The 17,469-nt window shown below is 42.7% G+C and overlaps 1 protein-coding gene across 1 annotated transcript in view; it reads right to left on the bottom strand.

The window, feature by feature from the left end:
* The window catches only part of LOC138978372 (delta-1-pyrroline-5-carboxylate dehydrogenase, mitochondrial-like), a 29,925-nt gene extending 19,302 nt beyond the window's left edge, over positions 1-10,623 (bottom strand). Inside the window, exons 1-7 of the mRNA XM_070351096.1 lie at positions 10,329-10,623; positions 7,268-7,469; positions 6,287-6,334; positions 3,995-4,150; positions 3,110-3,190; positions 1,524-1,595; positions 831-905 (exon numbers count right to left, since the gene is read on the bottom strand). Of these exons, the coding sequence (XP_070207197.1) occupies positions 831-905; positions 1,524-1,595; positions 3,110-3,190; positions 3,995-4,150; positions 6,287-6,334; positions 7,268-7,469; positions 10,329-10,369 (675 nt within the window). The 5' untranslated portion in view covers positions 10,370-10,623. The remainder of the gene's footprint in view (positions 1-830; positions 906-1,523; positions 1,596-3,109; positions 3,191-3,994; positions 4,151-6,286; positions 6,335-7,267; positions 7,470-10,328) is intronic.
* Positions 10,624-17,469: the final 6,846 nt, after the last annotated feature.

The raw sequence follows: 17,469 nt of genomic DNA, 5'->3' as shown, positions 1-17,469 counted from the left end.
GTGTTCATTTTAATGGATAATAAAGTGTTGTAATTGTTATTGCTATTGTTCCTAAGAGTACAAAGGAACTCCCCGTTATAGACTTCCACTTTCTTACGCCCTTACTTTTTTTTCAATTTTCTGTTCATAACCTCTGTAAATTTAACTCCATTTTAAAACTGCCGCACTCCTGTCTAGACCAGATTTTATCTGTTTTTTTTTAAGGGGGGGGTTCCATTGTACTTAAAGACATGCTACCTGTTACGTTTTCCCAGTTGAGCCTAACAGTTCAACAGAGAATGAAAACGTTTATAACAGTGGAAGGCCACAGAGCTAAACTTCTGCATCGTGAGCAACATTAGATACAGTCCAGTCAGCTAGGTGACAACTGAGCTACATCGCACATACTAGCCGATGTTGGCCTTTCAGTTTGTGGGAACAGTGCACAGTTTTTCCATTAATATAATAGTCTCTTGTTTTTAGTAATTTGTTGACCCACAAAATAAATTTGGTTATATATCTACTGCAATCAATGCAGATGGCACCAGTCATAGATAACATTACTAGCACTGACAAACTCTGAGCACTGAGTCAGTATGACCAAAAAAATAACAATGGTAAGTGTTCCGAAAAGGAAAGAAAGATAAAGAAAACATGAGTTTGGAAAGAGGAAAAGTAAAGTTGAAGAACGAAACAAGAATTAAAAAAACAAGAATAAAAAAAAACAAGAAAGGTTAGTTTGAATTCTCAAATCAAGATGGTTTGCGCAGTAGACCTATTGTTTTCTTCAAAAAGAAGACAATTAACTCAACACAACAAATAAAAACGTCACCAATTCCAAAGGCACTGACCATCAATGCAGGGGCCATAGGCAGATGACCACCAATGGCAGTGAAGTTGAAAGGACAGACCGCTGCCCAGAAGCCCTGCAAATCATCAAACATTCATTTCTCAATTTACCAACATGTTCAAGCAACCATAATACTTGCTTGATAATTTAGTTTTAACAACAAAATCATACTACAAAAATCACCTAAATTTCCATTCCAATAAAGAACAGTTTACTTTTCATGAGCTGTCAAGAACTTGTCTAAATATTCATGATCAACTAAACCAAGTAAAGACAAAAAGGACAGCTACATAAACTCAGATCACATTCATACAGGGACCGAAGAGTCATCTATGCTGAAACTATACTATCGCAACAGTTCTCACAGTCTTCTTCCTACGAAGAAGGCCATAGCCAACCAAAAGGCTTTACAAATGCCAATATGGTGCTTAATGCAAGAACCTGCTGAGTGATGCAATTAATCTCCCACACATGTATGGTTTCATTTACCTATCAGTGTTGATAATACATGTTGTCTGCTGGCCAGTCAGCTGACAGACCATTAAACGTGCATATAATTAAGCCAACCATCACACTTTTCTGAACAATTCGTGATCGGCAACACATAAGTTTACACCGACATCAATAATTGATCTGAATATCTAGAGTGTTCAAAACTTCAAACAGGAAAGTGATTGATGCGGAAACAGTTTACCTCTACACCTCTGTAAATCATGGAGTTTGTGACAGTGTTGTCAGGGCTGATCGGCTGGTACTCCGTCACTTTCTGCAACAGTATCACTTTGTTCAATTTTGTAAAAGTGCTTCTATTACACGACAACGACGATCACTTTGTTCAATTTTGTAACAGTGCTTCCATTACATAATGAGTGCTTCCGCTGAAGGGCCACCCTCAATAGCTCATTTTGCAAGGAAAGAGAGAATGCTTACTGTCCTACAGGCTAAATATTTCACCTCTTCAGGACATGATATGGGTTATTTGATAATTTGAGTTTTTACGCCCTCACGACTTTTGATGATACACAAGTGTAAGCGTGTTTAAGTGGTATCAGCCATCTGCACTTAGGGCAGAATGACCAAGGTCTTTTATGTGCCATTGTGGAGACACGGGGGTGGGATATGGCTTCCCCCCACCCCCCTCCCCCCCTCATTTTGCAAGGTGGCATCAGGGATGATTTATGGCCACAGGCGCAATTTAATGCTGTCCTTTTGTCATTAAGATACAAATGCACAGCACGGCAAGCATTGAAAGCTCTACTTTTACCATGACTAATGCCTGTGTACTTTATCATTTAATTGCGCCCTCTAACGAAAAGCTACAGTACCCCTCAGTTAAGCAGAAGGGCTCATTACTTAACTGTTCTTATTATCTGCATATTCGGTGGGTTACAGAAACATGAAAATAACCAGCATGCTTCCCCTGAAAGCGGTGTACGGGTGCCTGATTTGCAGGGTAAAAACGGTCATACACGCAAAAGATTGTTGGGAGTTTCAACGGGCCATGAACAAAGAAGAATAACACACATTTACACACAACATTTGAAGACATAAAAACTGAAATAGGGTATGTTAATACGGCATAAAAACAGAGCATGTGTATGTTGGAGTGTGCGTGCATATATTTGTGTGTGAATGAGAGCGGGATGGGACGGTTGTGGGAGCTTTCTTTATTTGGTGTTTAACGTCGTTTTCAACCACGAAGGTTATATCGCGACGGGGAAAGGGGGGAGATGGGATAGAGCCACTTGTCAATTGTTTCTTGTTCACAAAAGCACTAATCAAAAATTTGCTCCAGGGGCTTGCAACGTAGTACAATATATGACCTTACTGGGAGAATGCAAGTTTCCAGTACAAAGGACTTAACATTTCTTACATACTGCTTGACTAAAATCTTTACAAACATTGACTATATTCTATACAAGAAACACTTAAGGGTAAAAGGAGAAACAGAATCCGTTAGTCGCCTCTTACGACATGCTGGGGAGCATCGGGTAAATTCTTCCCCCTAACCTGCGGGGGGAGGTTGTGGGAGTGGACAGTAAAGAGGTTGCAAAGGGAAAGGCAGAACCTTTTGTTGCAACACAGCTAGATGTAAAAACACCTGTAAAGACAAGGAGAAATGACATACTCATGACAGGTAAACCAACATAAACACCTGTCAAACACACCTGAACAGTAACACTTACTCCAAATGGTGCTGGTGATCAGGGGGCTTATACAATTTCAAACATTCTACCCAAAAAACTGAGACTATAGAAAAAAATACATCGCTCCACTCACTCCAGCAAACTGGACATTAAAGCGAAGGAAGTCCACCAACTCTGCTGCAGCATCTATCTCTGCTTGCTGAATGTTCTTCGCCTGTTGAAAGACACAGAAAACAATCCAAAGTCAGGTCAAATCAGTGCAACAAGATAGCTAAACAAATAAAAATATCAGTGTTTCAAATTATTATTTTTTTTAAAAATGAACTTATGTGTACTGCTAACGTTAAAAAAACCACCACACTGCAGAAAAGAAAAGTCGCTGTGATGATGCTGCGAGGTCACAGCAATCTACACACATTGCAGCAACTAGTCGACACTGGTCATGGCTACCTGCAACCTTGGTGTGAGGCTCGCAACAACATCGCAGGTAGCTGCAACCTTGGCTTGAGCCTCAAGACAACATTGCGGGTAGCTGCAACCTTGGCACAAGCCTCGCAACAACATCACGGGAAGCTGCAACCTTGGCGTGAGGCTCGCAACAACATCACGGGTAGCTGCAACCTTGGCTTGAGCCTCAAGACAACATTGCGGGTAGCTGCAACCTTGGCACAAGCCTCGCAACAACATCACGGGAAGCTGCAACCTTGGCGTGAGGCTCGCAACAACATCACGGGTAGCTGCAACCTTGGCGCGAGGCTCGCAACAACATTGCGGGTAGCTGCAACCTTGGCACAAGCCTCGCAACAACATCAAAGTTAGCTGCGACCTTGCCTAAGATCTGTGAACATCTTACGTATGTCTCCCGATGAAATGACAAACAATGTTGAAAATAATTCTCAGTCTCGGTGACATAGCCATATCAGCAGAGGAAGAATACTCGCAAGGTCACCGCCAGGCTGTGCATGTATCGGTATTGTATGTCATTAAATCTGAAACTCTGGCTACACTGCAGACTCACCTGTCCAAGCATTGTGGCAGCCATAAGGTCCATGCGATATTTGTTGGCCAGCAGGTCAGCTGCTTTCAGAAAAATCTGGCTGCGCTCTTCCTGAGGGCGCCTTTCCCAGTCCCTGCGTGCTTTCAGGCTTGTGTCCACGGCTTTCTTCAGCAAATCCTGGCAGAACACACACAAAGAAATGTATTTTACACCGAGGTCGAGTACACGACACAATATGAGCCCATTTTTGCGAAAACAGTCACTGTGGTTAAAGTATTGTTATGTGCACCCCAGGGCTGTTTTCCATTACTTTTCATCTGTTCTACAATTATAGCTATCACTTATACTTCCTTGAACTTTTACAAATTCAGCTTGAAGTGAGACTCAGTGAGTGCAGTCAAGTTTGTCTACATTTTGGTCTAACTTTGACCTCGCATTTCACCAATCAGAGGATTAACTCAACAATACCCAAAGTCGCAGAAATGGGCACATTTATAATCCAGCCCAATATAAATGTATTATCTGTTTGTGGATACAAACGGATATTTTTTTTTTAGACCACACAATATATCTGTATTGGGACAGCAGTTTCTGAGACCATCACAATCATGCTATGTGATGGAAAAATTGGTCCATCTGTTCTGCTTGCTATCTGCATCTTTGATGGAAGTTTACAATATAGCTGTGATGTTTTGTATCACACCTGGCGCCTGTAACAGCTTTTGCTAGCACTCATTCTATGTCAGTGTTGTTCACTGACTCAGGGGACAATAGGTCAGTTGGACATGTAACGGTCAAATGTCCTGATTACAGAAACATTCTTCTGTCACAGGACTTCCTATACATGTCAAAACTATCAGTCGACTGGCCAGGAGTCAGAACAATGCGTCAGATACAAAAAATATGCATCAATGTCTGAAGACTCGAGGCCTAAGAACAATACAGTGGTACCTCTGTCTAACGACTTTGAAAATGTAACCGAAATTCGGTCGTTATATGGAGGGGTCGTATTATGGAGGATTGTTATGTTATGTCCGGGTCCGTCAATGATCCGGAATGACATGGGCGTTTTGATTGATGCCGCCCACAAAGTAATATGTTATTCTTTCCTTGAACGATTATGGTAACCTGTTTTCTATTCAATTAATTACCCACACTGTTTTCTAGCTTGTTTAATGAAACTTGACTTGCTTATAACTGCACTACGGACTGTCCACAGAGTTGATTAATTTAGGACACACCACTACTCACCTTCAAACTTCACTGACGGGATTCTGATGAGAATTTATTGTATATCGCGTCATCCGGTCACGGATCGGGGAAAACCAAGAACAGTTCCAGATTTCAAAACTATGTTCGTCGGCCGCCATTGTAGGCTAGACCGAAAATGTTTACACGCACTTTGCATACGTACATTGCAAAATTTCATGACGTCACCACAACTTTCGGTTTTGGTTCGATGTTCGGATTACTTTCATAACGTTTCTGTAACTTTGCGTGTTTAAAAGGTAGGAGTTCCTGCACAGTTCTTTGCAAAATGAAGCAGACATCTAGTGAATGACCTTTATCTATTCAAAATAAAGTAATGACCTGAAATAGAAACGAAAAACCATGGCTTCAGCCGTTTGCGTGCCGATCGAAGTGATGTTGTACACGGACAAGATTTTAGCACGGGTTTGTGTCCGTATCGCTTACTCACTCGACTGGAGATATAAGTTAGAGTAAACCAAACCCGTGACAATTTTGGGAAAAGTCATAATAAGTCCATGTATGGACGGTCGTACGTCGTATTAGAGAGGGTGAGGTAGAAAGGGAGGTGAGAAATATTAACCCAAAGAAGGAGAAAAAATCTGTCGGAGAAAAGTCGGTCGTAATATTGAGGGACCCGTAAAAGAGAGGGGTCGCAAAGAGAGGTACCACTGTACTGCTATGTGTCTTACACATGACTGTAAAACTAATTTTAAAAACTGAGAGGTGTGGCTACTGTGCTGTGTTCTTGTACAGATTAAATAATACAGTGTGTGTGTGTGTGTGTGTGTGTGTGTGTGTGTGTGTGTGTGTGTGTGTGTGTGTGTGTTTGTATGCGTGTGACTGATGCTTGATGTTATATATAGTGATTATGGTGTTTATGTTAGTGTATTTTGTTTAAATGATGTCGTTGAATGTATTTTTTTGTTTTGTATAGCTGTGTATGTTGGTGTGCTTGGCTAGAGTGAATGGAGTGTAAACCGCAACTGTCAAGACGAATTCTCAAACTTGGCCAATAAAATATTCTGTAAAACCTTATGAAATGAAAATGAGTTAACTACTTACTGGAGTTGCGTAGTAAAATGTGGCTACTTTCTTCTGATGATCGAAAGGCTGCAACACAAACACATACGACAGATTACATTTTCAGTGATCATATTAGTTTTTCCTTAACTAACTGTATAATTGTAACTAGTCATTAGTCAATATTTAATTCCAGCAGAAGAGAAGCAGAATCAAATTGTGTATGATGAATGATGATCAAGACATGAAGAATTAATGACAAACAATGAATAGGACAATTTCACTCGAATCGAATAAGGTGAGCTTATATGAATTTGCCAGTCCTGAAAATCTGCTCATCTAGCCTAAAGAAATGGAGAATGCATATTAATAAGGTCTTCTCTGCTTAATTATGGATGGTGAAGACATGAACCGATAAGCAGAGAACTTTCCTCTCTGTGTTAGGTGCCAAAGCATTGTCTACACTACAGTGGAACCCCCCCTTTTAAGACCCCTCCCCCCTACCTCCCAATTCAAGACTCCCTCCTTTTTCTCAGACTGTTCATAAACCCTGTAAAATTACCCCCATTTTAAGACCCCCCCCATTTTTAAGATCGCATTTTCTCAGATTTTTTGAGATCTTAAAAGGGGGGTTCCACTGTACCACTTTTAGCTTGTGATAGGTCTACTGTGAATAAACACTTCACACAGTTACCCTCACTCAGGCTAGCTGTAATCAAATGCAAACTCTCATTCCAGGGATGGCCAAATTTCAAAATGTTAACTCGCCAGCCCGGCGAGTAACTTCAAGAAAGTCACTTAAGCTCACCCAAAATGTCGCTGGCCCACAGTTGCTTCATATGCAGTGTTTATATGGCTTTCAAACATGATTTTACAACCAAAAGTGTTGCATTTGACCAACATTTTCACTGGCCAGCCAGGCGAGTTGCCAGGCAGTTTCTACTAGCCAGGCTGATTTTTTACTCGCCCCTGGCGATCGGGCGAACGATTTGGTCATCCCTTCTCTCACTCCACTAAACTTACTCGAACTTGGGCCTTGACGTCTTTTGTTCTGATTTCCTCATCCCCGATGACAATGGGGATATCAAAGACTGTTCCCTCATAGCGCTTGAGGGTCTCCTCCAACTCCTTGCTCTCCTTGCTACCAGGGCGATACTCAAGCAAAGGTTCATTCACTGCCTGATAACCCTTCAGCGAAGACATCTGACGCCCTGACAGGCTGTGCCTGTGTAAAAGGAATAGACACAGTATTAAAAAGGAAAGCCTTTGATGCCTGTGAGATGCAAAATCTTCTGGGAAATTTTAGAACATGAAACCATTGACGCACATAGAGAACATTATAATATACCATGCAAACACACACACACACACACACACACACACACCCCAGGACAAGACCATAATTATGTACTTTTTGCATTCATACTCGTATGAACGAACTTTGTTTCTAAACATGCACTATGAACTGACATATAGCTCAGGGTTTGACACAAGCGGGGGCCCCAGAGTTTTGTGTTCCGCCCCAAACATTGCCGAAGCTTGGGGCCCACTCCGCCCCAGGATTAATTCCAACAATGACAAACCGAGAATTCTAATGCCAGAGCCAATCACTAAAAATCGCCAGTCAAAGTCGTCACTGAAATTTGCGACACAGTCAAGAAAAAAAACCAATTGAAATCGTCGAAGGACAATGCCACAAGGGAAATAACTCCCAGATTGCGCTCTTTAGCGTGAGAGATAAGTATATCGCCTTCAAATGCCAAACGCAAAATTTCGCGACACATCCCTGGTGTAAAAAGACATGGAAATGAAGATGAAGAACAGCCTCGGGGTGGAGAGAAACAAAACAAGTCGCGTAAGGCGAAAATACAATATTTAGTCAAGTAGCTGTCGAACTCACAGAATGAAACTGAACGCTATGCCATTTTTCAGCAAGACCGTATACTCGTAGCATCGTCAGTCCACCGCTCATGGCAAAGGCAGTGAAATTGACAAGAAGAGCGGGGTAGTAGTTGCGCTAAGAAGGATAGCACGCTTTTCTGTACCTCTCTTTGTTTTAACTTTCTGAGCGTGTTTTTAATCCAAACATATCATATCTATATGTTTTTGGAATCAGGAACCGACAAGGAATAAGATGAAAGTGTTTTTAAATTGATTTCGACAATTTAATTTTGATAATAATTTTTATATATTTAATTTTCAGAGCTTGTTTTTAATCCGAATATAACATATTTATATGTTTTTGGAATCAGCAAATGATGGAGAATAAGATAAACGTAAATTTGGATCGTTTTATAAATTTTTATTTTTTTTTACAATTTTCAGATTTTTAATGACCAAAGTCATTAATTAATTTTTAAGCCACCAAGCTGAAATGCAATACCGAAGTCCGGGCTTCGTTGAAGATTACTTGACCAAAATTTCAACCAATTTGGTTGAAAAATGAGGGCGTGACAGTGCCGCCTCAACTTTCACGAAAAGCCGGATATGACGTCATCAAAGACATTTATCAAAAAAATGAAAAAAACGTTCGGGGATTTCATACCCAGGAACTCTCATGTCAAATTTCATAAAGATCGGTCCAGTAGTTTAGTCTGAATCGCTCTACACACACACACACACGCACACACACACGCACATACACCACGACCCTCGTTTCGATTCCCCCTCGATGTTAAAATATTTAGTCAAAACTTGACTAAATATAAAAAGGAGACCGATGCAGCCAAAAGCGTGAAACGCTGTCGTAATTTCAATGTCAAATGGTTGAAAGAATTTCCCTGGCTTCAGTACATGAAGAAAAACAGACAATGCATTGCCGCACGTGAATACTGAGAGTGGGCCCCAGATTTTTGTTTTCCGCCCCAGCAATTTCCATCTCTGGGGCCAGTGTGGCCCCAGGCCAAATAAGTTAGTGTCGACCCCTGTAGCTGCATACATAATTATGACTAATGTACTTATAGTAATATGAAAGCATCCATATGTAGACTGTACAAAATATTATAAGTGACAGCTGCAGAACTCTAATGCAATGCCTTTATAAAAAAAATTAAAAAAAGTCCATGCAAGCGTAGCTGCAGCCATTACTGCTGGTTTACAACGTGCATTATGATTCATATATGGTAATGAGTGTAACCTGAACTGCATGAGGCTGCTGAAACTTGATTAAATCAGTCGGCCTAAACCCATATAGTGTACAACCATCCTGTTTAGTGCATGCGTGCACAGTCGTAAAGGAGTCTGTGAATTGTGTTACTACAGTAACATATGCATGTACACATATGTCTCTGCATTAATTAATATACTCAATTTTTCCAGCTTCACTGACAATTGCAGAAAGTTTACAGTGTTGGTGTCAGTCATTGAAGATCGACTACTTCGACCCCCCCTTTAAGTTTAAGCAGAGACATCTATCTATGTCTCTGGTTTAAGAAAGCTAGTACGTGTTTTCTCAGATTTTCTTTACACCTGTAAATTTACCCCATTTCATGACTCTCCTTTTTAAGACCTGATTTTCTCAGCCTTTGGAGGTCTTAAATGGGGAGGGAGGGGGGGGAGGGGGTTTGCACTGTACATACTGCATTAACTTGATCAAGACACTGCATTTTTCAAGCCCCAATAACAGTTGCAGAAAGCTTGCACTGTTCATGTCAGTTTTTGCCAAGACACTATGCTCCCCTCTCCCCTTGGTCTGGAGTCACTAAACCTTTTGTGACACATGTTACATGTGACCTCTGTCACCATTCTCCAGGTTAACTTCTCTCTCCGAGCAGACGATACATTGAGTGGACCATGGAAGTGACAGACTGGGCATTGCAACGAAAACCGACCCTTTTTTTGCCTGTTTATTTAACGACAAACATCCTGCATAATATTTCTTCTGATCGCTGCTTAAAACAAACAGCGATTGTCAAAAACATACATACAACCCGATGTTTCCTTTGCCGTATGTACCAATATACTGCGTCACAGTGACACAGATTTTGCGGCGAGAACATGTCAATGCCACAGACCTACTTTACATTTCTCAGACAAACAAGGACTGCATATCTAAAATTATAACAACAAACGACATCACAGTTACCTGAGGCATTTGGATGCATGTCTTGTAATTAACGTCGACATCGCGGAGCTTGCAGATAATCAGATTCACGTCGTAGTTGCAGCCAAAACTTTTCCAGCAGGTCACAAGAACTATGTCAGGGGCAGATAATCACAGCACTATCGTAAAATAAATGCACCGCAGCAAAAACTAGATTTCGTGGAAATCACATTTTATATGCATTTTCTTGCAAGAAAGGGCAGTCGAAACAGAATTATGTGTTTGTCTAATGTAAGCGGCTGATAAAAGAAGTGAAAATATGACTATTTCTTTACAATTATTGCTTCGGCGTAAAGTTCCTGCAGTAAACACGGCCGTGGGAGGTGTGCACAGATGAGCCAATCAGCCACGGTTGTCCATTTCTTCCACCAATCACATTACACGTATCATTCACACCCCAACCGTCAAGGCCATTTGGTTGAAAGAAGAGTTACTTCCCTTGTGCTTTGCATGGAAATATGTTGCATGGAAAAATAACACACTGAAAACAATAACAACAAGTCGCGTAAGGCGAAAATACAATATTTAGTCAAGTAGCTGCCATTTTTCAGCAAGACCGTATACTCGTAGCATCGTCAGTCCACCGCTCATGGCAAAGGCAGTGAAATTGACAAGAAGAGCGGGGTAGTAGTTGCGCTAAGAAGGTTAGCACGCTTTTCTGTACCTCTCTTTGTTTTAACTTTCTGAGCGTGTTTTTAATCCAAACATATCATATCTATATGTTTTTGGAATCAGGAACCGACAAGGAATAAGATGAAAGTGTTTTTAAATTGATTTGGACAATTTAATTTTGATAATAATTTTTATATATTTAATTTTCAGAGCTTGTTTTTAATCCGAATATAACATATTTATATGTTTTTGGAATCAGCAAATGATGGAGAATAAGATAAACGTAGATTTGGATCGTTTTATAAATTTTTATTTTTTTTTTTACAATTTTCAGATTTTTAATGACCAAAGTCATTAATTAATTTTTAAGCCACCAAGCTGAAATGCAATACCGAACCCCGGGCTTCGTCGAAGATTACTTGACCAAAATTTCAACCAATTTGGTTGAAAAATGAGGGCGTGACAGTGCCGCCTCAACTTTCACGAAAAGCCGGATATGACGTCATCAAAGACATTTATCAAAAAAATGAAAAAAACGTATGGGGATATCAATCCCAGGAACTCTCATGTCAAATTTCATAAAGATCGGTCCAGTAGTTTGGTCTGAATCGCTCTACACGCACGCACGCACACACACACACACACACACACACATGCACACACACATACACCACGACCCTCGTTTCGATTCCCCCTCGATGTTAAAATATTTAGTCAAAACTTGACTAAATATAAAAAGTCGCGTAAGGCGAAATTTTACTACATTCAGTCAAGCTGTGGAACTCACAGAATGAAATTGAACGTAGTCCGCCGCTAGTGGAAAAGGCAGTGAAAGTGACGAGCCTGTTTGGCGCGGTAGCGGTTGCGCTGTTAGCATACCTCTCTTCGTTTTAACTTTCTGAGCGTGTTTTTAATCCAAACATATCATATCTCAGGGGCGGACGAGGGGGAGGGGGGGGGGGTTGGGGTTTCCGGAACCCCCCCCCCCCCCCCCAGCCAAAAAATAAAAATATGTTTATAGTGCATTTCTTTAATTTACATTGAGTTTCAATTTTTGGGGTGTAACCGGAGCCCTAGAGAGGGTCCGTATCCTCATTATTTGTTCTCAGGGGGAGGCTGAAGATTGCCGAGGAGAGCAACTATTTATCTTCCTTTACTCTAGCCCTATGTAATGTAGTTGCACAATCAGTTTAGTCTATGCCTCGCGTTGTGTTCAATACATGTGCCTACAATACTAGCCGACCTCGGTATTCAGAGGACTTGAAACCCTGTGTGTTTCTTAGTAATCTAGACTGTGTGTTACATGAATATTGTGATGTGTGTTTTGGATGTTAGAATTTGCCACGTACAGTTTTAACAACACATGTTTACAGGACAACAGTCAAGGAGAGGCAGACTTACAATCATGACACAAAACCAAGCTCACACACTTACGTTCTTTCACCGACACACGCATGTTCACGCTCACCTCTCGTACGTACAGTGGTGTTCACCACAACTCATAGGAAACAGTTACAAGGTTTTATTTACACTATAATACATGGAAAGCAAGTAAACAAACTGTGACCCATCACTGAAACAAAGCACCAAACAATCCTTAACTTTACCTAGCGTTTACCCCCAACTCAGTCCGATCAGTAACTCAGTAGCACCTACGGCTCTTTTCCTGTGTAAGCTTACTTACTTTTCTGGAGCTTAGAAACCGAACAACATGAAATCGTCTTCCCCGAATCGGCGAATGCAGAAGTGAGAACTGGAGAAGTGAATCTATACCACATGATCCTTCGCGCGACCCCTGACCTGGTCTTGACACCTGACCTGGTCTACATACCACACACGACAGAAACCAGTCAACTGCTTGTACCCCTTCAAAAAACCCCACCACCCGTTTTCTTTGGATACACGCTTAACTACACACATGCCGACACAATGTGGATCATTGCCTCAATATTTTGAAGATGGTGCTTGAAAAATAACCAGGTGAAATGAGTATTTCGGTGTTTAGTCAAATGTTAAAGTTTCTACCACAGACATACAGTATACATCTATATATATATATATATATATACGACTAGTGTCTGTCTGTCTGTCTGTCTGTCTGTCACCAGTTTCTCGCGATGCACGGCCAAAGTTCTCGGTGGATTTTTTTCAAATTTGGACACCGTATTCAGCTACACCCCGGACACAACCTCATCGAAGAGATAGTTTTAACACGTGCTCTCAGCGCGCAGCGCTGTGCGCGCTGAACCGATTTTGTTTTTGTTTTTTGTTTTTGGCTCACGTAAGTGTAGCCTATGCGATCGTAACTTTGTCTGTCTGTGCGTGCGTTTGTGCGTGTGTGCGTGTGTGTGTGTATGTCTGTGGTAGAAACTTTAACATTTCCGAGTCTATGTGTGAGTGGTTATCCAAGACTATGGATAAAGCTCACATAAGATTACGTCACGGTCAAAAGTGTTTGACGTCAATTAATGCATCATGACGGCATGCCTCCCTGTAGTCTTTCTCTCTCGCGCGGTGTGTGTGGTCTCGGTCATTGTTATTTTGAGCGGGCCGAGACTATTTGGCAGTCGTGTCCCTGTAAGTAGGCTACATGCAGACACAGACAGATCTAGATCTAGTGTCTCTCTTTCTTGCACAGTGTCACCTAAGCTTACTGTGTGTGTGGGTGTGTATGTGTGACGGAGTGATTGAGTTTGTGTTACTGTTTGTCTATTTCTTACGTGAGCCTTGAAGGCTTCGCCTCTTGTTTGTGTTGGAATCCACTACCAGTAACTCTTCCTTATCTTCTCCAGTGTTTTCAGCCGCGATTATCTCCCTTCCTCCGTGTGGCGTCAATACATATTCCCGTTACTACGTTACTATTTTTAGAAGGTCACTGCACGTTACTATTTTTAGAAGGTCTCCAGTGTTTTGCGCGTTTATCTCCTTTCCTTCGTGCGCCGGCGAAGCCGGCGTACACCCGGCAGAGCCGGGTCCCTGGCGCAGCCTGGTATTCGGCTCTACTTCTTCCCGGCGAAGCCGGTACCCGGCGAAGCGGGTAATCATCTAGTACATACATACATACATACGCACGCACGCACAGACAGACAAAGTTTAGCATCGCATAGACTACACTTACGTGAGCCAAAAAAACGACCCCTGACACACACATTTTGACCCGTGCACAAGACGTCGTATCGATAAACGAAGCACAAATAAGAAACAATAATAAAAGCAAAGAAAATAGCAACAAGATAAAAAAAAACGCTCGCGCTGGACCCGAGTCTTCACTGACAAGCTACGAACAGACGGAAAATTCCGAACAAAAGTAAATGACGTCAAAGTCTCTTTCGCTTTGCGTGTAACTTTGTCATGAAGTATTTTTGTGTGACGCGTTCGGCTGTTCTATCAGGTCAATGGCTGCGTGTTGCCCCGCCGGTGTGAACTCCTCCTACGGCCAAGTCGTTTTTGTGGTTTATTTCGCATTTAGGTCCCAGGTAACATTATGAAGTTTTAATACGATCAATCGGACCTATTATCAAGTTAGTGTATCAACTTTTGAACGAACTGCGCCCAGTAGTTTCCCAGAAATAAGCTGTTAAGTGGAGAAAGACACACAGACACACAGACACACAGACACACAATTAAAGTCTGCTGAGCCCTTGTACTAGCGTACTCGGGGATAACGCAAACATCTAACAAAGTCGAGCAAGCAGAATGACAGGTCTAATGAAAAACAAAGAGGTACGGAGTCGGAAACAAGATCGCGATTCTTTCCTTCGCTGCACGACGCAAATCTTCTGTGACCTTTGACCAAACGTGGCTTCCACATTCGATCACTCAGCTTAATATTTACAACAGAAAGCCGAGGGGGTGGAATACCGAGATGAACCTACAGAACTGTGCATCCTCAAACCTGACATATTCATCCCAACATTTAATGAACTCAAAAACACAGAAAGTTGCTTTCACACGCCAGCTTTGATTGCCAGTGGTTATCAAACCGGGACTCGTGTGGTTATCAGCACGGAACCCGTGTTTCAAAGCATGGCTCCCTGGGTTGATTGTGCACTTATTTTCTCACCACCAAAATGATGACAAAAACGATGTTTGTTGGTTTGTTGACAGACCAGCTTTTTTTGTCGGTCCTCGAGGGGCATATCGACATTTGTTTCATATTTATTGACCGCGGCCTTCGACCTTGGTCAATAAATATGAAACAAAAGACGATATGCTCCCCCTCGGACCGACAAAAAAGCTGGTCTGTCAACAACCCATCAAACATCTTATAATATGCTCCCTCTCGGACCGACAAAAAAGCTGGTCTGTCAACAACCCATCAAACATCTTATAATGTTCCTTTCAAGATACACATTTTCAAAAAGCGACCAAGCACTCTCGCGTACAGGTGCACTGAAATTGTGCAATGCGGATCTTGCGTTTGGGTGACACCCGTCTCATGCGTCTGCAGCACATTAAAGTTAGGAGTATGGAAGACAACTCCAACTGACTTAGTCTTGCGTCTGCTTTTGCTTTCAGTTCGAGACATTTTGACGAAGCGCACTGAGTTACGCCACCGAAAAATAAAAATAAAGCCTGCCAAAGTTCAACAAAAGCTGAACACGTTTATTTATTCACCGGCATCCTGTGCTACGTTAGGGTCAAAAACAGAGGGGAACACTGCGAGCGTCATTCTTGAAAATGAAACAATTCTGAGGTCCTATTGAAATTTTTGAAAGCGGTCAAATGTCTTATTGATGCTGAAGAGCTAGAACATTTGTCCTATAGGTATGAATATGTAGCAACATCCCTACATCTTTGACAGGCGGCACATCTGACAAGAGACAGTTCCGGCTTGAGAGGCTGGATTTGTCACACAGTAGACTACCTCTGTTGTCCGGCACCCCATTTTAGCGCTTGTTCTCCCTCCAAACCATCAATGTATCTTTCATCAGAGTAAAGGCTTTAGCTGACAGTTTTCAGTTCATCCCAACGTTAGCCGAGGTTGACCTGCGTGGAAACCCAGTAAGCAGCTACCCACAAGACGTGTTCAAAGCAATGATCAACCTCCGTGTGATCTATGTGGACAACTACAAGCCTTGCTGTCCTGGGATGCTCCCTGAAGGATTTGAGAAGGAGTTTTGCTTCGCCCCTGAGGACGAGATATCGTCTTGCGCCGACCTGTTGAGGGCTGACTCCTACAGAGCGTTCCTCTGGTTCATCTGTGTTGCCTCCATCATGGGCAATGTGTGCTGCTTCCTCTCCAGGAACTGGTTCCACAAAATCCAGTCTACGTCTGGTTTCAACACGTTTGTCAGCAACTTATCCATGGCGGACTGTTTGATGGGAGTCTACCTGGCTTTCATAGGCGGGGCTGACCATGTGTACCGCGGCAGTTACTACCAGTACGAGCAAGACTGGACCTCCAGTGTGCCTTGCAGCATAGCGGGGTTTCTCTTTTTGTTGTCCAACAAAGTGTCAGCCATTACCATCTGTCTTATCACGCTGGAGAGGTTCATTGTTCTCCGTTTTCCTCTCAGCCGCCGGAAGTTCTACAGGAAGTCCGCCACTGTAGCTTGTGCACTGACCTGGGTTTTGGGCATCGTGCTGGGGGTGGCCCCTCTCCTTGTGCCGCACTGGCAGTTCTACAGCCAGACAGGGATCTGCGTCCCCCTGCCGGTTACCAGACAAGAGTTCGAGGGTCAAGGCTACTCCTTCGGCGTGATGATCGTCTTCAACTTCCTCCTGTTCCTGCTGATCGCTGGCGGGCAGGTGTCCATCTACCTGTCTGTGCAGACCAACACCATGACCGTGGACAGCAACAGGAAGCTGCAGGACATGACCATAGCGCGACGCCTCATCACTGTGGACACCAACAAGAAGCTGCAGGACATGACCATAGCGCGACGCCTCATCACCGTGGCCGTGTCGGACTTTCTCTGCTGGTTCCCCATCGGACTTCTGGGTCTGCTTGCCTCAGGGGGCGTTCCTGTCCCTGGCGAGGTCAACGTGGCTTTGGCCATCTTCGTGCTGCCGCTCAACTCGGCGCTCAACCCCTTCCTCTACACCTTCAACGTGATGGCAGAGAAGCGGAGGAAGCGGCAGGAGAGGCAACTGCTGGAGTCGCTGGAGAAGAACGGCAAAGAACCGTTAGCAGCATCCACAGCGGGGACTTCAGTGTCCATGTCAGTGGAGAAGTCCGAGGATGAAGAGTGTCAGGCGAGTGGCGGCAGAGATGACGACGTTCTGTGGTACCTGTCCACAGCCCTACAGTCCCAGCTCGTCGACTGTGACGAGGTTCGCTCTTTCCTGTCCACACTACGGGCCAGTGCTGACTGATAACATATAGGGTAAGATTTATACTCTAATGATGTTTCTTTTTCAGGTCATGGCCTTCGTATTGGAAAATAATGGCTAAGAATTCAACAGAGTTGTCGGTGCGGCATATTGTTCTGACAAAAATATGCGGAACTTACAGCCTGTTGAAAGAATGTATTAACTTCAAACATGAAAGTGATAAACAAAGGAACAA

The sequence above is a fragment of the Littorina saxatilis genome, linkage group LG10 (genome assembly GCF_037325665.1).
Source record: "Littorina saxatilis isolate snail1 linkage group LG10, US_GU_Lsax_2.0, whole genome shotgun sequence".
Taxonomy (NCBI): domain Eukaryota; kingdom Metazoa; phylum Mollusca; class Gastropoda; order Littorinimorpha; family Littorinidae; genus Littorina; species Littorina saxatilis.
This window is presented reverse-complemented; position numbering and strand designations above follow the sequence as displayed.